This window comes from Ictidomys tridecemlineatus, chromosome 7 (assembly GCF_052094955.1).
Source record: "Ictidomys tridecemlineatus isolate mIctTri1 chromosome 7, mIctTri1.hap1, whole genome shotgun sequence".
NCBI classification, from domain to species: domain Eukaryota; kingdom Metazoa; phylum Chordata; class Mammalia; order Rodentia; family Sciuridae; genus Ictidomys; species Ictidomys tridecemlineatus.
In genome coordinates, this window is record NC_135483.1 from 1,225,483 (window position 1) to 1,240,426 (window position 14,944).

Genomic DNA, 14,944 nt, shown 5'->3' on the forward strand with positions numbered 1-14,944 from the left:
GGTAGGACCCCACTGTCTTGTACCTTGGCAGCTACAAAGCGCATAACGCCTAGAGCTCCGTAGGCGAGGCGGCGTGAGCTCAGGGCTGCTTCCCCCGCGGCGCCTGTCGTGGTACGCCCGGCTCCGTTTCCCGTTCGCGGCGCGGACGGCCCGCCCTTTCCTCAGCAGACCCGCGCTGCAGGTCCCTGCTCTTGGTCGTGTTGGTGGCTGGCGTGTGAGTACCGCGACCCCGTCGTAAGGAGCGCACGCGCCGGAGAGGCCCTACGGGCCAGCGCGAGTGGGCCAGCGTGGACCGCCACAGGGTCCAAGGCGACGGCCGCCCTGGGCGCAGACCCCGCGCGCCTCTTGCTGAGCGCGTGGTCAGACGCACTGCGTGGCCGGCGGCCCAACCTGGAACCTGCCCTGAGATTGGTGGGGCCGCTGGGTTCGGGGTCTGACTTCGTCCTCGTGGGAACCCTAGCACCCATCTGCCCCAGCTGTTCGTGCTTGTAATCCTTGCGTTCGTCCAGCTCGTGTTAAACACCTACAGCACACCGAGCTCTGTGCAACCTTTGCGAGACTTAGATGGTTCCCAAACACGCGAGAGAGTAAGGAGTAATGTATTGTGCTGAGTGGTTCGAAAGAGACAGTTTTGGTGTAGGTAGGTGGTCTGGGTGGAGGGGGGACGTTGACAGAGACTGTCGTACTGTTCCTAGGAAATGAACACTTTCAGAAGGCTGAGCAAGTGAGGTGGGGGGACTTTGGGTTGGTTATTGAGTGAAGGGCCCCTCTTAGCAAAAGAACGCTGAAGCTAAACTTTGGGGTGTTCCCTACCAGGTTGGGAGGGATGCTTCTTCTTAATGTTGCCAGAGGCAGAAGGAAATGAGATCTCCAGCTGTTGGTTTTCCTTTCCTGAAACTGTGCCCAGCTAGGGGTGGGAGATGGCAAAAGACAGATGTGACAGGAGCTCCCAAGTTTCCCTGAGAAATGCTTTCTCACCTTGTCCCTGGCACAGGTCCAGCTGAGCTCCTAGGCCTTTTTATGAAGTGGTCTTGAGCCAGTCCTGTGTGTCAGCAGAATCAAGGATCTACCAGGAAGAGGCAGGACCTCTTAAAGGAGGGCAGGTCCCCTTCTAAGCTGCATGGTAACCAGTTCAGGCTGCTATTTTTCTTATCTTGGAGTTAAGGGATAGCAGCACCTCCCTACGGGCTACTGGGGTGGTGTGAGTGGAGAAAGACCACTGGTACCTTCTTGCCTGGGATCACTGAATGGCTTCCTGCCCTCTGGAGGAGCCTGATGGGTGTAAACCTTGGAGAGCTGGGTAAGGGAGCAGGGCTCAGCACAGGTGGGCACATGTGCTTGAAGAGAGCTTGGTAGTTGAAGAGAGTGTCTCTGAGGTGTTGCTGCTGCTGTCGGCGTTTCTGGGGCTGAGGGCAGGAAATGAGACATTAAGCCTTTGTAGGGCCCTTGCCTTGTGCCAGAATTCTAAGATGACATGTGCATGTTGGGAATTGCAAAAAATGAGGCATTTGTGTGAAATGCTGGTGTCGAGCCCCTCACCTCACTGACTTGGCAGCATTCGGTGGCCATAACACTTGGAGCCTTAATTTTCCCACAGTGTAAGACATCACACTCTTGTCCCCAGCTAGGTGTTCTCATTCCTGTGTGAGGACACACCTGTCTTATAAAGTCAGGTGTATATGTGGGGGAGAGTCAGGAAAGCAGGAGGCACCTAACAGGCCCCATGGCTGAGTTGGGCCGATTGATGGGTCAGCCCAGGGTACTGTGGACTGGGACAGAAATAGAAGTGACAGAGATGGCATTTGAGGCAAGAAAGCTGTTGGGGCTGGCCAGGCCTGGGGTGGGGTGGCTTAGTTAGCTCCAGTATGCAGGGAAGCAATGAGTAGAAACTTGGTGCTGTGGAGTTTGCAGCCTGAGAGAAAAGACCAAAGGCTTCATTCCCATGCAGAGATCTGCTCTTTGCCACGTGGCTGCATTCCTGTCCTGAATAAAAAAGCCCCTTCCTCTGGCATCCTTACCACATTTCAAGTGCTAGCAGCTGCCCTTTTGGACAAGGAATATGTCAAAAATTCTCTTGGACAGCACTGATCCACGAACTCAGGCCGGCCCAGAGAGACATGCTGCTGGAGTATAGTCTAACCAGCTGACCCCATCCTCAGCGAATTTCCACTCTGTGTTGGAGGGTGGACAGTCTGGGAGCCCATCGGTGTGGATGGCGAATGGGGTGACATGCCAGAGGATGGAAGGTGTGGAGGGCAGGGCCTGGGAGCCCTCTCTTTCTCTTCCATCTGCCCTGGTACAGGGAGACCTCCAGGCCCTTGCCACTGTGGTGGATGTAGCTGTGCCAGGTCATGCCCTCATCTTCCTCAGGGCACAGCACTTCAGGAGGGTCCTTCACAGGGACTGCTGCCAGGTTCCAGGTTAGCAAATGACACGGCCCCATACCCCATGTCCTCCCTTCAGCAGAATAGATGTGGCCTGGCCATGGGGCCTCACACATACTTCAGAGGCTGTGTCTGCCTCGGCCAGTGAGCTCATTCGTTAAGTTTCTTATGAGATTTTTCTTGTATAGGTTGCTGAGCTGGACAGCCCCGTGGGGCTTTTGGGCACCTCTTACTAGGACCAAGGGCCCATTAAGCTGTCTGCATCCTGGAACGCCCCGGAGACTGGGCCCCTTCCACCTCTCACAGGAGAGACCTTGGCAGGAGTTCAGCCTGCATCCCTAAGTGGAGCAAGAGCTGCTCAGGCCCTTCCCTTGTCTGGCAGCTGGCCTTCTTCCCTGTGCTTCATTCTGTTGGCAAGCTCTGCTGCCTGGATGAGCCTCAGAAGGGCCACCTTGAGTAGGGATGCAGCTGGTGCTCAAGAACCTCATTGCTTCCTGTTCCTGGCTGACCTTCCCGGACAGCTGTGGTCTTGTACGTACATGTGTGCTCCAGGGAATAGCTGATCTCATGCAGCCAACATAAGAGCTGTGTTTCAAGGGATGATGGGGTGAGGCTGCCTCAAGTGTGCAGGCAGCTGCCTGGGATTTGGGTGGTACAGGTGTGTTCAATGCTCACCTTCTGACCCATGTCACCTCAGCAGCTTCTGAAAGGCCATCCAGCCTGCTCGGGCTGCCCCAGCTGCTGCCTGGCACGGCTGGCTTTCCCACTGCTCTAACCTTGATGCTTTTCCTTCATGCTGTCCTAGGAGGCCAAAGCAGAAGTAAGTACACCTGTCTGGTGCACCGCCTCTCTTCTCCTGCGCCAGGGAGCCCCCCAGCCGTCCCCTTAGTGCCCGTGAGGATTTGGGCTTGCTGGAGGGCGGGGGGCAGCAGTGTGGCACTAAGCAGGGTCCTGGCCTGGAACAGGCAGGTGGCATGCAGCCCCCTGCAGAGTATTGGCAGCCACATGTGAAGATGTGGCCTTAAGAAGTGTTCCTTGTTGGCATGTACCTTGGAGGTGGCTTCCCCTCGTTGAACTGCAGCTCCTGCCCCAGGAAGAGCCCCTAGGTCCTGGTTTTGGGTCATTTAGGCCAGTAAGGTTTGGCAGGGTATGAGTTCTGGGGCCAGCTTAGTGGGTGTTGTTGAAGGGACAGGGATCAGCTCCATGGGCGCTGAGCAGCTGGTGAGTCCTGGGGGTTTGATGCTGGGGAGGTTAGAGAACAGACAAGTCCCTGCTGTGTTGACAACACTCAAGGCCAACTCTACTGCCTCTTGGCAACAGTGGGTGATGTCACAGTGCCCTGCCTCCTGGGCTCTAGGCCGCACACTCACCCCTGCCTCTGCCCTAGCAGCCTGGCCTTGGTGAGTGAGGGGTGGCCCGGGGATTCCCTGTCTGAATCTCTATGGCTCCTGGTCTCCTTTCTGTGATGGAGGGAGCCTAGTGGGTGTCAGGATAGGACGGGCAGGGCTTCCTGAAGTCCACTACATGGGTGGAATTTAGACAACTAAGCACCCCCAGGACAAGGGAGGTCAGACTGTGATTTTGTTGTGGATACTAGGAAAGGGTCCTGGACAGTGGTTTAGGTTTGCTGTCTAGCCACAGGCTGCTGCCCTCCTGGGTGAGGACCATTAGGTAGCATGATTACACAGAGGTCCTGGAACCTGTCAAGTCTGTTTTCCCCTAGGCTGCTCCCTGCAAACCCACAGAAGCAGTGGGGCAGTGGTGCCCCTATCTGTAGTCAGCTCCTGTGGGTTGTTAGTTGGATCTGGCTTAGAAAGAATCCAGACAGAGATGGCTATGGGGCAGGGCAGCTGAGCACATGGCCGATGCTTACCTACATCCTCTGAGCAACTTGCCTCCTGGCTTTGGGGGCTGGCTGGCAGAGTCTCTGGGGGCAGACTGTGGGCTTCTGTGCTCCTGGAAGGATGCTGGGGCAGCAGGGGCATGACATCATGTGGCTGCTGGTGAATGTATCAGACCCAGGGCCCTATCTCGCACAGCTTGAGGGAACACCCAGGCCAGTAAGAAGGCTGAAGCCCCCAGGGATGACTCTTGCCTGCACTGGCCACAGTACCAACTGAGGACATAGTGACAGCTGGCTGAGCAGCCTGGGCTCTGGTTCCTTCCCTTTAGGACCAGTTGTTGGCACCCTCCCTGGTGTGTCCTGTTGATGTTATCATTTGGGGATGGACACTTGGCCTCTGCTCCCAGCCACCCACCCCTCCTGTGAGGTCAGTCAGGTCCCTTTGCTAAGATCCCTGTCCCTGTACTGGACAGGTGGCTGCCCTGGGTGGGGCAGTGGTGAGGCTGTGGCAGTGCAGGTGGCATGGTGATGGGCAGCTGCAGCAGCCTTTCTGTGAAGTGCATTACCAGCTATTCCAGGGTGGGCAGCCAGGTTTAGCACATGTCCAGGAAGTCAAGTTGGAGTTCAGTTCAGATAAACGGGGAGTAGTTAATTAGTGTAAGTTAATCTCAAATATTTAATGGAATGTACTTGTACTAGAAAACTATGGGGGTTCACATGAAAGTCAAGTCTGAGCACAGCTGTTTCCGTTTCATCTGCAACCTACCTGGAGGCTCCATGAGAAGAGGGTTCTGTGGCAGGTTTGGAAGTAGTGTTCTCTAGATTCCTTTCAGAGGGCCGTGGGGCCTGTGGAGTTAACAGAGGCAACTTTGGCAGTGAAAACATGTACACACTACCTAGGTGTGTATGTATGTCTCCTGGTTTTTATTTACAAAAGCTCCCCACGAGGGTCTGACTTCTGAGCCTCGGCATGTCCTCTCATGGAGCCCCTTGGGAGGCGCCCCACCCAGTCCTTGCCCCAGGTCTCCTGCCCACCTCTGCCTGTCAGGCTGAGGAGGGCCTGGGAGGCAGGTGCCTCTGCTGTGTTGCAACTGCCTTCTTGTGCTTGCTTTTTAATGCTGCGCCCGAAGATGAGGAGCGGGAAGGCCTCTTGTGCCCTGGAGACCGTCTGGGAGGACAAGCACAAGTATGAGGAGGCCGAGCGGCGCTTCCATGAGCGGGAGGCCACGCAAGCCGCCGCCTCTGCCCAACAGCTCCTGACACAGGTGCCAGCCGTGAACGGGCCCGGTCAGGAGGACACCAAGGAGGCCAGCGAGGCAGGGGCCCCCGATACCAGCAGCAGCAGCAGCGATCCCAGGAAGAGCCGTGACAGCAAGAAGCCCCTGCAGAAGAAGAGGAAGCGCTCCCCTAAGAGCTGGCTCGGCCAGGTGGACCTGGCCCTCGTGGGCCTCTCAGCTGATCACGTGTGGCTGGACAAGCCACTCTTCGACCAGGCAGAAAGTTCCTACCGCCAGAGGCTGGCAGATGTGGCCGCCCAGGCAGCCCAGCTGCCTGCCCTGGCCCCTTGGGGTCCCTGCACACATGGGAACCAGGTGGCCTGTCACCACGTGACCTGGGGAGTCTGGGTCAACAAGTCTTCCTTTGACCAGGCCGAGCGGGCTTTTGTGGAGCAGTCTCAGACCCTGCTGCTGACCGCAGAGGGGAGCTGCAGGCAGGGGGCTCCTGATGCAGGCCAGCTGCTGGCCACTCCCAGCCTGGCCCTGGTTCACCAGCCCAGCCCACCAGCCAACGGCCAGCCTCCTCTGGGCAGCCTACAGGCACTGGTCCGGGAGGTGTGGCTGGAGAAGCCCCAGTATGATGCTGCCGAGAGGGGCTTCTATGAAGCCCTGTTTGATGGCCATCCTCCCGGGAAGGTGCGCCTACAGGAGCGAGCTGGCCAGGCAGAGGGCACCCGGCGGGGCCGCAGAGACCGGCGGGGCCGCAACCCCGTAGGAAGCAAGAGGGCCGGGCCACTGCGGGCTGATGGGGAGGCCCCTTCTGCCTTGCCTTACTGGTACTTCCTGCACAAGGATGCTGAGGCCCCCTGGCTCAGCAAGCCCTCCTACGACAGCGCTGAGTGCCGCCACCATGCTGCCGAGGCCCTGCGCATGGCCTGGCGCCTTGAGGCCGCCTCCTTGGCTCACCGAACTGGGCCCCGCTCTGGCCCATCCATGTCCAGCCTGAGACCCAAGTAGGAGACCTGTGCTCTTGGGCACCCAGCCCGGTCCGGCCTGGGCTGCAGGCACAGGGACTGCCACCCCCAGCCTGGGCCCCTCATGCTTCCCTCCCCACCCTTCCCCTGGGTGGGGGCGCTCCAGTTACCTGAGGACCCGGCCAAGTTGAATGTGGGTTGGGCGGGCAGGGCTGGTGTGTCTGTCCTGGATGGAGATGGCAGTTCTAAACTGTTGGGGTTGGTCGGTGAAGATGTCATCATTGGACAGATACCCTGGGTGAGGTGTGGGGGCCAGGGTGGCAAGCCTGCCCACTGGGTGTGCCTGCCTCTGAGGTAAGGTGGGCATCAGATCGAGAGTTGGTGGCTCGTCTAGCAGCCTCTGTCTAAAGGACTCCTTGCGGAGGGAGACCTCCTTCAGCCTGGGAACCAAGTGGCCTTGTTCCAGGATAGGTGGACATAGACCCAGCAGTGGAGGCTGGAGGCCTGGGGTTCGGGTCAGTGCCTGGTCATAGAATGCATCCCCCACAGCTGCTGGACCTGGGCAGATGATGGGTGAGGTGGGTGGACACAGAGGGAACATGAAGGGTCCCAACCAGTTGCCTGGGCCTCCTAGGAAGCAATACCCTTTGGGCCCTGAGTGCTAGGGGAAGGTTTGCAACTTCCTGCCTGCACCTACCTGTCCTGGTGGCCTGGCTGCTTGCCAGGTCGTCCTGGGTGAGGGCAGTAAAGGAGACACAGGGTTGTTTCTCTTGTGAGAGGGCACTTGGTGAGGCCCTGTGATAGTATGGGGTCCCTGGCACAGAGAATTGAGGGCAGCGCCAGACAGGTCTGTCTGTAGTACTTGGCAAGACAGCTGGAGAAAAAGAGTAGATAAACTGAAGGGCCAGAGACCCAGTGAGGCCTGGTATGCAGAGATGGGACTGGACATGGCCTGTGGGCCATAGTTTGCTGGACTTGGCCAGAGCAGTTGTTCTCGAGCTTTTTGGTCTTGGGACCCTGAAGAGCTTTTATGTCTATTGATATTTACATCTTGGCTGTTAAAGGATGTAAACTACAAGTACCAAAAGTATATATTTACTGAAGAAAAAAAAGCTTTTGCACATTAGTGCCCAAAACATGTTGTCAAAAATACCTTTCCTGTAGCAAAGTGATTCAGAAAGCAGAGTGGCCTTGTTCTACCTTGTTGCAATCTCCCTTGGTCTATCTGGGTCAGAGTTCTGTGTTCTCATGGCAGCAGCTGCTTCTGCCCTCAACTGCAGAAATTGACTGATTTTTGAAAGGGAGCACCTTAGGGCTGGGGATGTAGCTCAGTGGTAGAGCACTTGCCTGGCACTCATGCCCTGAGTTTAATCCCAAGAATTGTAAAAAAGAAAAAAAAAGGAGAGGAATTTGGGGATCCCTAGAGGATTTTGGACCAACTTTGAGACCCACTGGCCAGAGGACAAGCCTATGGACCCCATCGAGGCCCTGGGGGAAATCCTTACGGGGTGGGAGGAGAGGATGATGTGTTGGTGTGGCCACTTGTGTGCAGAGGGCCCTTGTGGGCTTCGTGTTGTCATGCCAAGGATCACTTGTGTTTTCCCTGGGTTCTGAAGCCTCTGTCACCCAGGACTGGTGGTCTATGGGCCAGAAGGACTGGGCAGGCCCAGAGTTGACATCTGGGACTGTACGGGGGGAGGGTGTTGCAGCCCACCCAGCACCCTGTTGCTTCTGGGCCACTCCCCAGGCAGGGTGGGTCAGGCTTGGGGGCTTGTGGTGAAGGTGAGGCCGGCACTGACTAGGACCCCCTTTTCCCAGCCATTCTGACCTTACCTCTCCTCCTGCTCCCAGCAGAAAAATGGCTACAAACTTTCTAGTGCATGAGAAGATCTGGTTTGACAAGTTCAAATACGATGATGCAGAAAGGAAGTTCTATGAGCAGATGAATGGGCCTGTGGCTGGTGCCTCCCGCCAGGTGAGGGAATGCTTGGGGCCACCAGGTGGCTCTGCTGCTCAGTAGGAGTGGCCGCAGCCTGCAAAGAGGTTGCTGGCAAGGTCGGGTGGGGAGTGGCGTCTGCTCTTGGCTCCTGTCCCAACACAGGAGAGCATGCTTCTGATGCTCCCAGGCAGTGGGGGGCCAGGCTGCAGACCCGCACTTGAGACCCTGTGGTCCTGTCCTTGAATCCTGCTTTTCACTGCCCCTGGAACTTTCATTCTGTGCAGTTCTTTCTTGCTTTCTAAGTGAGGATTCTTGGGAATGTGTGTGTGTGTATGTATGTGTGTGTGTTTAAACAACAAAAAAGAGAGAGACTGGTTCTTTCTGCACTGTCTGCAGGAGAATGGTGCCAGCGTGATCCTCCGCGACATTGCAAGAGCCAGAGAGAACATCCAGAAATCCCTGGCCGGAGTGAGTACCCACAGCCCACGTATACGTGGGCTCGTGCTCGGCCAAACCGCACGTCAGTTTTTTTTTGTTTGTTTTTTGTTTTTTTCCCTCTTGGTACTACTGACTGTTTTGGCCCTGTGGATCAAAGTTAGGGTACCGTGTGCAGTGCTGTGTTCTTGCAGGACACAACAGTGAGGCCTGCAGGACCCAAACTTCCACAGAGATGATCTTTTGCTTTCCACCTTTACACAACCCTCTCACCTGTTTGCTGGTGGTCACCCTGGCCACTCCCTTGGTGTCAACCCTGGGCTGCTGGCTGAGTGATTCAAGACACACACTGGGTACACTCTGGAAGCCTGTGTCCTCCTGCTTGCTCCCTGCTGAAGGAGTGTGTGTGTCTGCCAAGCTACAATCTAGTGGCTTTCCCCAGGGAAAGAATGGTGGCTCACAGGGTGTGTTGCATTTTAGATCAGAGCTGGTACCTGCTTGGCCTCCAGGCCCCAGACTGAGGAGGAATGGCAAGCTCTGTCCCACTCTGGCTTGGCAGGCTGGATGGGGAAGGTGTGCCTTCAGATGGAGGACAGATCTGCTGCTCTGGCTTCCCTGCTCTAGGGAAGTCAGGGCCTCATTCTGGGATGTGGGTGATGTCTTGTCCTGAGGGCTGGGTTCCGGTTTCCCATTGGCTATTGTAATGGGTTACCACATGATTTGTGCTTAAAACACAAACTTGGGGCTGGGGATATAACTCAGTTGGTAGAGTTGCTTGCCTTGCCTGCACAGGGCCCTGGGCTCAATCTCTAGCACCACCAAAACAAAACAAAAACCCACAAACTTACCCTCTATCATGGTCCAGAGGTCCATACATCCAAAATTGATGTCGGAGCTAAAGCCCTGGTGCCCACAGAGTTGTGATCCTTCTGAGGCTCTAAGAGCATCCATCCTTGCTTTTGCCAGGTTTCAAAACTCTCTACACTCTTGGCTTATGGCTCTGGCCTGCACTTTTACCCTCCGTCTCTGCTGCTTTTTTTTTTTTTTTTTTTTTTTTTTTTTGGTGGTGGTGGTGCTGGGGATTGAACTCAGAGCCTTGGGCATGTGAGACAAGCACTCCACCAAGTGAGCTATATCCCTAGTCCCTCTGCTACTGCTTCAGCTCTCTGACACAAGGATTCGTGATTGCACTGGGCCTGTCCAGGTGATCCAGCATATCCTTTCTTTTTTAAATTTTTTTTTTTTTTTTTTTTTTTTTTTTGCTAGCAATAGACCTTCATTTTATTTATATGTGGTGCTGAGGATCAAACCCAGTGCCTCACAATGTGCCAAGCAAGTGCTCCACCATTGAGCCACAACCCCAGCCCTAGGATATCCTTTTTGTTTATATTTTTGGTACAAGGGATTGAACCCAGGGACACTTAACCATTGAGCAACACCCCAGGCCTTTTATATTTTAGAGACAAAGTCGACCTGATTTTCTTAGGGCCTCACTAAGTTGCTGAGGTAAGCTTTGAACTCTCAATTCTCCTGCCTCAGCCTCCCAAACCACAGAGATTACAGGCAAGTGCCACTGTGCCTGGCCCTTCTTGTGTTCTGGTTTCTTTTTGCTTCCTTCCTCTGTCTCTTCCTCATCTTGCTGTAAGGGTCACAAAGCTAACCTGTGCCTTCCAGACTTGGCTCAGGAGTCTCAGTGGAAGGTCAGCTTCCTTCATCTAGAAGTCCTGTTTTCTGCGCTCTGCCTGATACATGGAGCCAGCCTGTCCTCCAATGCCCCTATCCTCTCTGGTGATGCATACTTCTTTTTTTTTAAAGAGAGAGTGAGAGAGAATTTTTAATATTTTATTTTTTTAGTTCTCGGCGGACACAACATCTTTGTTGGTATGTGGTGCTGAGGATCGAACCCGGGCCGCACGCATGCCAGGCGAGCGCGCTACCGCTTGAGCCACATCCCCAGCCCGTGATGCATACTTCTGTCACCTAAGTTCACTGCAGCATCTGCCATTAGTGTTCTGTCTCCAAGGTGATGCTGCTTCTCATCCTCTTCCCAGGCTTTTGCCTCCACAGCCTGCTCAAGGGAGCCAGGATTTTTCTGTCATGCTTCACAGAGGCCTTCCAGCCTTACCGTTGCCAATTCTACAGCCACTTCCACATTTCTAGGGACTTTTAGCAGTACCCCCCCACCCCCTTGTAGGAGCCAAGGCCTGTTTGTGTTTTCTAGTTGCTGGCACTGTAACAAATTGCCACAATCTAGTGGTTTAAAATGGTATGCATTTATCATCCTGTGGTTCCGGGATCAGAAGTCTGAAATGTGTCTTAGGAGGCAGGTGTCTTAGCTGTCTGCAGGTTCCTTCTGAAGTCTAGAGAAATTCTGTTCTGTCTGCCTTAGCACAGGCTCTCTTCAGCTGTCCATCACTCTGGCCTCCTCTCTGGCTCCTCTTTCTTGCATAAAGCCTTGTGGTGACCTTAGGCCTACCCTCATCTCCAGGTCCTAATGCCCTCTGCAGAGTCCACTTTGCCATGTGAGCCAGTGTTACAGGCTCTGGCATTTGTATAGCATTTGTATGGTAAGTCTGGGGGCCAGTCTGTCTGGCACAGCTGGCACATGGGCTCCTGGGAGCAGTGCCACCACTGTATGATGGTTCTTGCTTCATGCAGGCTTCTCTCCCAACACACACACTTTTTTTTTCCCTCTCTTTTTCCCCCTATGCTGAGGGTGGAACCCAGGACCTCAGGCTTGCTAGCAAGCACTCTTATCATTGAGCTACATCCCATCCCTTTTTTTGAGATGAGTTTTGCTTAGTTGCCAAAGCTTGCCTTGAACTTTTGACGTTCCTGCCTCAGCCTCCCAAGCAGCTGGGATTACAGGCCTGGCCACCATGCCCATCCTTGGTTCCCTGTTGTCCTTGCCTTTTACCTGATCTCATCTCAGCAGTCCTAAATCCCAACCCTTCACCCTAGTTCAGTCCAGGAAGACCCTCACAGACTACTGCACTGGAATCAGGCATACTGAGCTCCAGCATCCAGAGGGTCAGACCCGGCTCGGTGGCTCTGGGGCTGCAGGAAGTCTTCCCGCCTGCCTGATTGGCCATCCCTGGAGCCAGCCCAGGCTGTGTGGAGACAGAGTGAGACCATTCCCAGATCCTGTGCTAACTTGTGCCTCTTCCAGAGGGACCTTTTCCTTTTCCTCAGGCCTGTTGTATATGGTGGGTGAGGCCCCAGGCTCCCAGGCCCTGCCACTCACAGACTAGAGTGGGTACCAGTCCCCAGGGCATAGCCCCATTCCCTGCCCTGGAAACAGCCTTGGCACTCTAGCTAGCTTCCACTCTCAGGTGGGTCTCCTGGGCCTCACTTTGATTGCCATCCCTGCCCAAATCCTGCTCTGTGTCACTCAGCTCCCAAGGGGGGACACTCACTGTCTTCCCAAGAGCTATGATAGGACCCAGGGGCACACATGCTGTGCAATGGGCAGAGGCCTGATTGCTGCCTCCTGCTGAAAGGATTAGGTTGCTGTGGAGCAGATCCTGAGAAAGGCCCTCCCATCCTTCTGGAGGATCCCATCCCATTTGCAAGAACATTAGGCTAGGACTCGTGCACCCCCTGACCTGTTATGTAGTCCCCTGCCCCCTTGGCCTAAGGACCGTAACATTTGGAGGTAGTCTAGAAGCTAAGGTAGGCCCTATGAGGGGAGCCTGCCCTATGGTAAGTGGAACCTTCACAGGTCAGATCTGCTGACATGGTGCATACCTGTAGTCCCAGCAACTTGGGAGGCTGAGGCAGAAGGATCGAGGCCAGGCAGAGCTACTTGATGAGGCCTCAAAAATAAAATGAAAGTGGCTGGGAATGTAGCTCAGTGGCAGAGTGTCCCGAGTTCAATCCCCAGTTGGGGGTGAGGGTTGGGAGGCAAGGGGCTGGACTAGTGGTCTCCTGCACGCTTGCTCTGCGGCAGTATGCAGAGAAGAAGGCCAAGAAGCCCTTGCTGGTGGCCAAGTCTTCCCTCAACTGCTCTCCCCTCCCATTTCTAGCTGAAGGCGGTGCTGCCCGGCCCCCCTGAAGCCCTGAGCCAGGCTGCCCCTGGGACTGTAAGTCCTGCTACCTCCTGTCCAGCTACTGAGCAGTGACAACCCTGAGCTGCTGCTGTGTTTCGGCTGCCACAGGCCCCCTGCTTCTTGTCCTGTGCTCGTGCTTGACTGAGAATGTTACTGTGGCTGTGCAGCCACCCTCCCTGAGGTTAACAAGTCTTCACACCCTCGAGGGTGGGCCTCAGCAGGGAGGACTATCCTGAGCCTCTTGCCCAGGATGGCACTCTGCTTCTGAGTGGCTGATTGAGGGGCCCTAGGCACAGCTGGGCACTAAGCTCCCCTTCCCTTGCCTTGCAGAGCTCAGGCCCTGGAGCCTCTGGCGGGCCTGGTGGAGACCACAGCGAGCTGGCTGTACGCATTGCCAGCCTGGAAGTAGAGAACCAGAACCTGCGAAGCGGTGAGGCCTGGGCCTGATGGTTGGGTCCCTCCCCACCCCAGACCTGCCATCCGACCCTGTCCCCTTGTACCCACAGTGGTGCAGGACCTGCAGCAGGCCATCGCTAGGCTGGAGGCCCGGCTGAGCATGCTGGAGAAGAGCTCGCCCGCCCACCGAGCCACAGCCCCTCAAACCCAGGTGAGCACCCTCCTGGCTCACACCTCTTGCTGTGGTCAGCAGTGAGGTAGTAGGGCCCAGAAAGGTTCATGGTGCCCAGGCTGACCCCCAAGTCAGGGTGAGGGAGCTTATCCTCACCTGGGGCGGCTATTCTTGTGGACCCTGAGCCCAAGCCCTTGGGATGCCTAGGGTCAGCAGAGAGGAGAGGCCTGGCTGGGTCTCAGCCTCTCCTCACCTGTGGCAGCACGTGTCTCCCATGCGCCAAGTGGAACCCCCAGCCAAGAAGGCTGCCACACCTGCAGAGGACGACGAGGACAATGACATTGACCTGTTTGGCAGCGGTGACGAGGAGGAGGACAAGGAGGCAGCTCGGCTGCGGGAGGAAAGGCTGCGGCAGTATGCAGAGAAGAAGGCCAAGAAGCCCTTGCTGGTGGCCAAGTCTTCCATCCTCCTGGATGTCAAACCTGTGAGTGGGGGTAGGGAGGGACTCGGGAGGGCAGGAGTCCCCTCAGGATATTGTGCCTGCCCACAGCCTCAGCCTCTGACTCTCCCGGGTGGGAAGTCAAGATTAGAAATCTTGGGATAAGAACAGAAACATGGGGCCGGTGGGTGTAAGTGGGACTGTTTCCAAGAGCCCTTCAAAAGAAGCAGAATTATGTCTTTATGGTGGTTCAAGGCCAAGGAGGGGTGGGCTCTCCCCTGGTGCTCTGGGGGTTTCTGGGTGGCTCACTCTGCTTCCTCCACTCTCTCACAGTGGGATGATGAGACAGACATGGCCCAGCTGGAGGCCTGTGTGCGCTCCATCCAGCTGGATGGGCTAGTCTGGGGTGGCTCTCAGCTGGTGCCTGTGGGCTATGGCATCCGCAAGCTGCGGATCCAGTGTGTGGTGGAGGATGACAAGGTGGGCACCGACCTGCTGGAGGAGCAGATCACCAAGTTTGAGGAGCACGTGAGTAAGGGGCAAGGGCTGGTGAGCAATTGGGCGGAACCTGGGACCCCACTGCTGCACTTGCTGCCCCATCAGTGATGAATGGGTCCCTGAATGGAGCCCCACTGCGCTCCTACTGCACAGGCACTGGAGCCAGTGGACCTTGGGGAAACCTCTGATGGTACCCATTTCTTCCACAGGTGCAGAGTGTCGACATTGCAGCTTTCAACAAGATCTGAGCCAAGCACACATTGTGTGAGGACCTACAGAGATTAAAGACTGAGACTCAGCACTCTTGACTCCTGTCCTGTCATTTGGTTGGCGCCAGGCCTACACTTGTCCCTGATGGTCTCTGCCCCTCCTACACAGCACTGGGAGCTCCACAGCTTTGGTGGTCATGTGACCTCACCCCTAGCTCACCTGCCCTCTGCTCTGTTCTCCACCAGTTTTTGCTTATGATGCAAGTGACAAGTCTGAAGCAGTTTAAGCCAGACATAGCCTGTTGGCTCATTCACTGAAGAGCAACCCCCCTCTCCCTTTCCTTTTTCTGCTCTGCCTCCTGTCCCTGATCCCAGCAGGTGTCCTGGCC

The 14,944-nt window shown here is 55.8% G+C and overlaps 1 protein-coding gene across 10 annotated transcripts; it reads left to right on the plus strand.

Annotated features, from left to right (window-relative positions):
• Window positions 1-57: 57 nt before the first annotated feature.
• On the plus strand, window positions 58-14,647 carry Eef1d (eukaryotic translation elongation factor 1 delta). 10 transcript variants are annotated; one of them, XM_013357013.4, is made up of 9 exons: window positions 58-214; window positions 8,270-8,393; window positions 8,754-8,825; window positions 12,818-12,874; window positions 13,172-13,271; window positions 13,348-13,448; window positions 13,672-13,893; window positions 14,182-14,376; window positions 14,556-14,647. In XM_013357013.4, exons 2-9 carry the CDS (start codon window positions 8,277-8,279, stop codon window positions 14,592-14,594), a joined length of 903 nt encoding a protein of 300 aa, XP_013212467.1. In that variant the 5' UTR covers window positions 58-214; window positions 8,270-8,276; the 3' UTR covers window positions 14,595-14,647. The 10 variants fall into 10 exon arrangements, with proteins under 10 accessions (XP_013212467.1, XP_005316149.1, XP_040149472.1 ...); XM_013357018.3 differs by having other exon boundaries at window positions 59-214; window positions 8,273-8,393; XM_078016558.1 differs by lacking the exon at window positions 58-214 and adding an exon at window positions 5,263-6,457 and having other exon boundaries at window positions 8,273-8,393.
• The last annotated feature ends 297 nt before the right edge of the window (window positions 14,648-14,944 follow it).

Coding starts and splice junctions, on each gene's coding strand:
- Eef1d (XM_078016558.1), top strand. CDS start 5,343: ATGCTGCGCCCGAAGATGAGGAGCGGGAAGGCCTCTTGTGCCCTGGAG. Junction 13,449..13,671: donor CCACAGCCCCTCAAACCCAG/GTGAGCACCCTC, acceptor CACCTGTGGCAG/CACGTGTCTCCCATGCGCCA. Junction 14,377..14,555: donor TCACCAAGTTTGAGGAGCAC/GTGAGTAAGGGG, acceptor TTTCTTCCACAG/GTGCAGAGTGTCGACATTGC.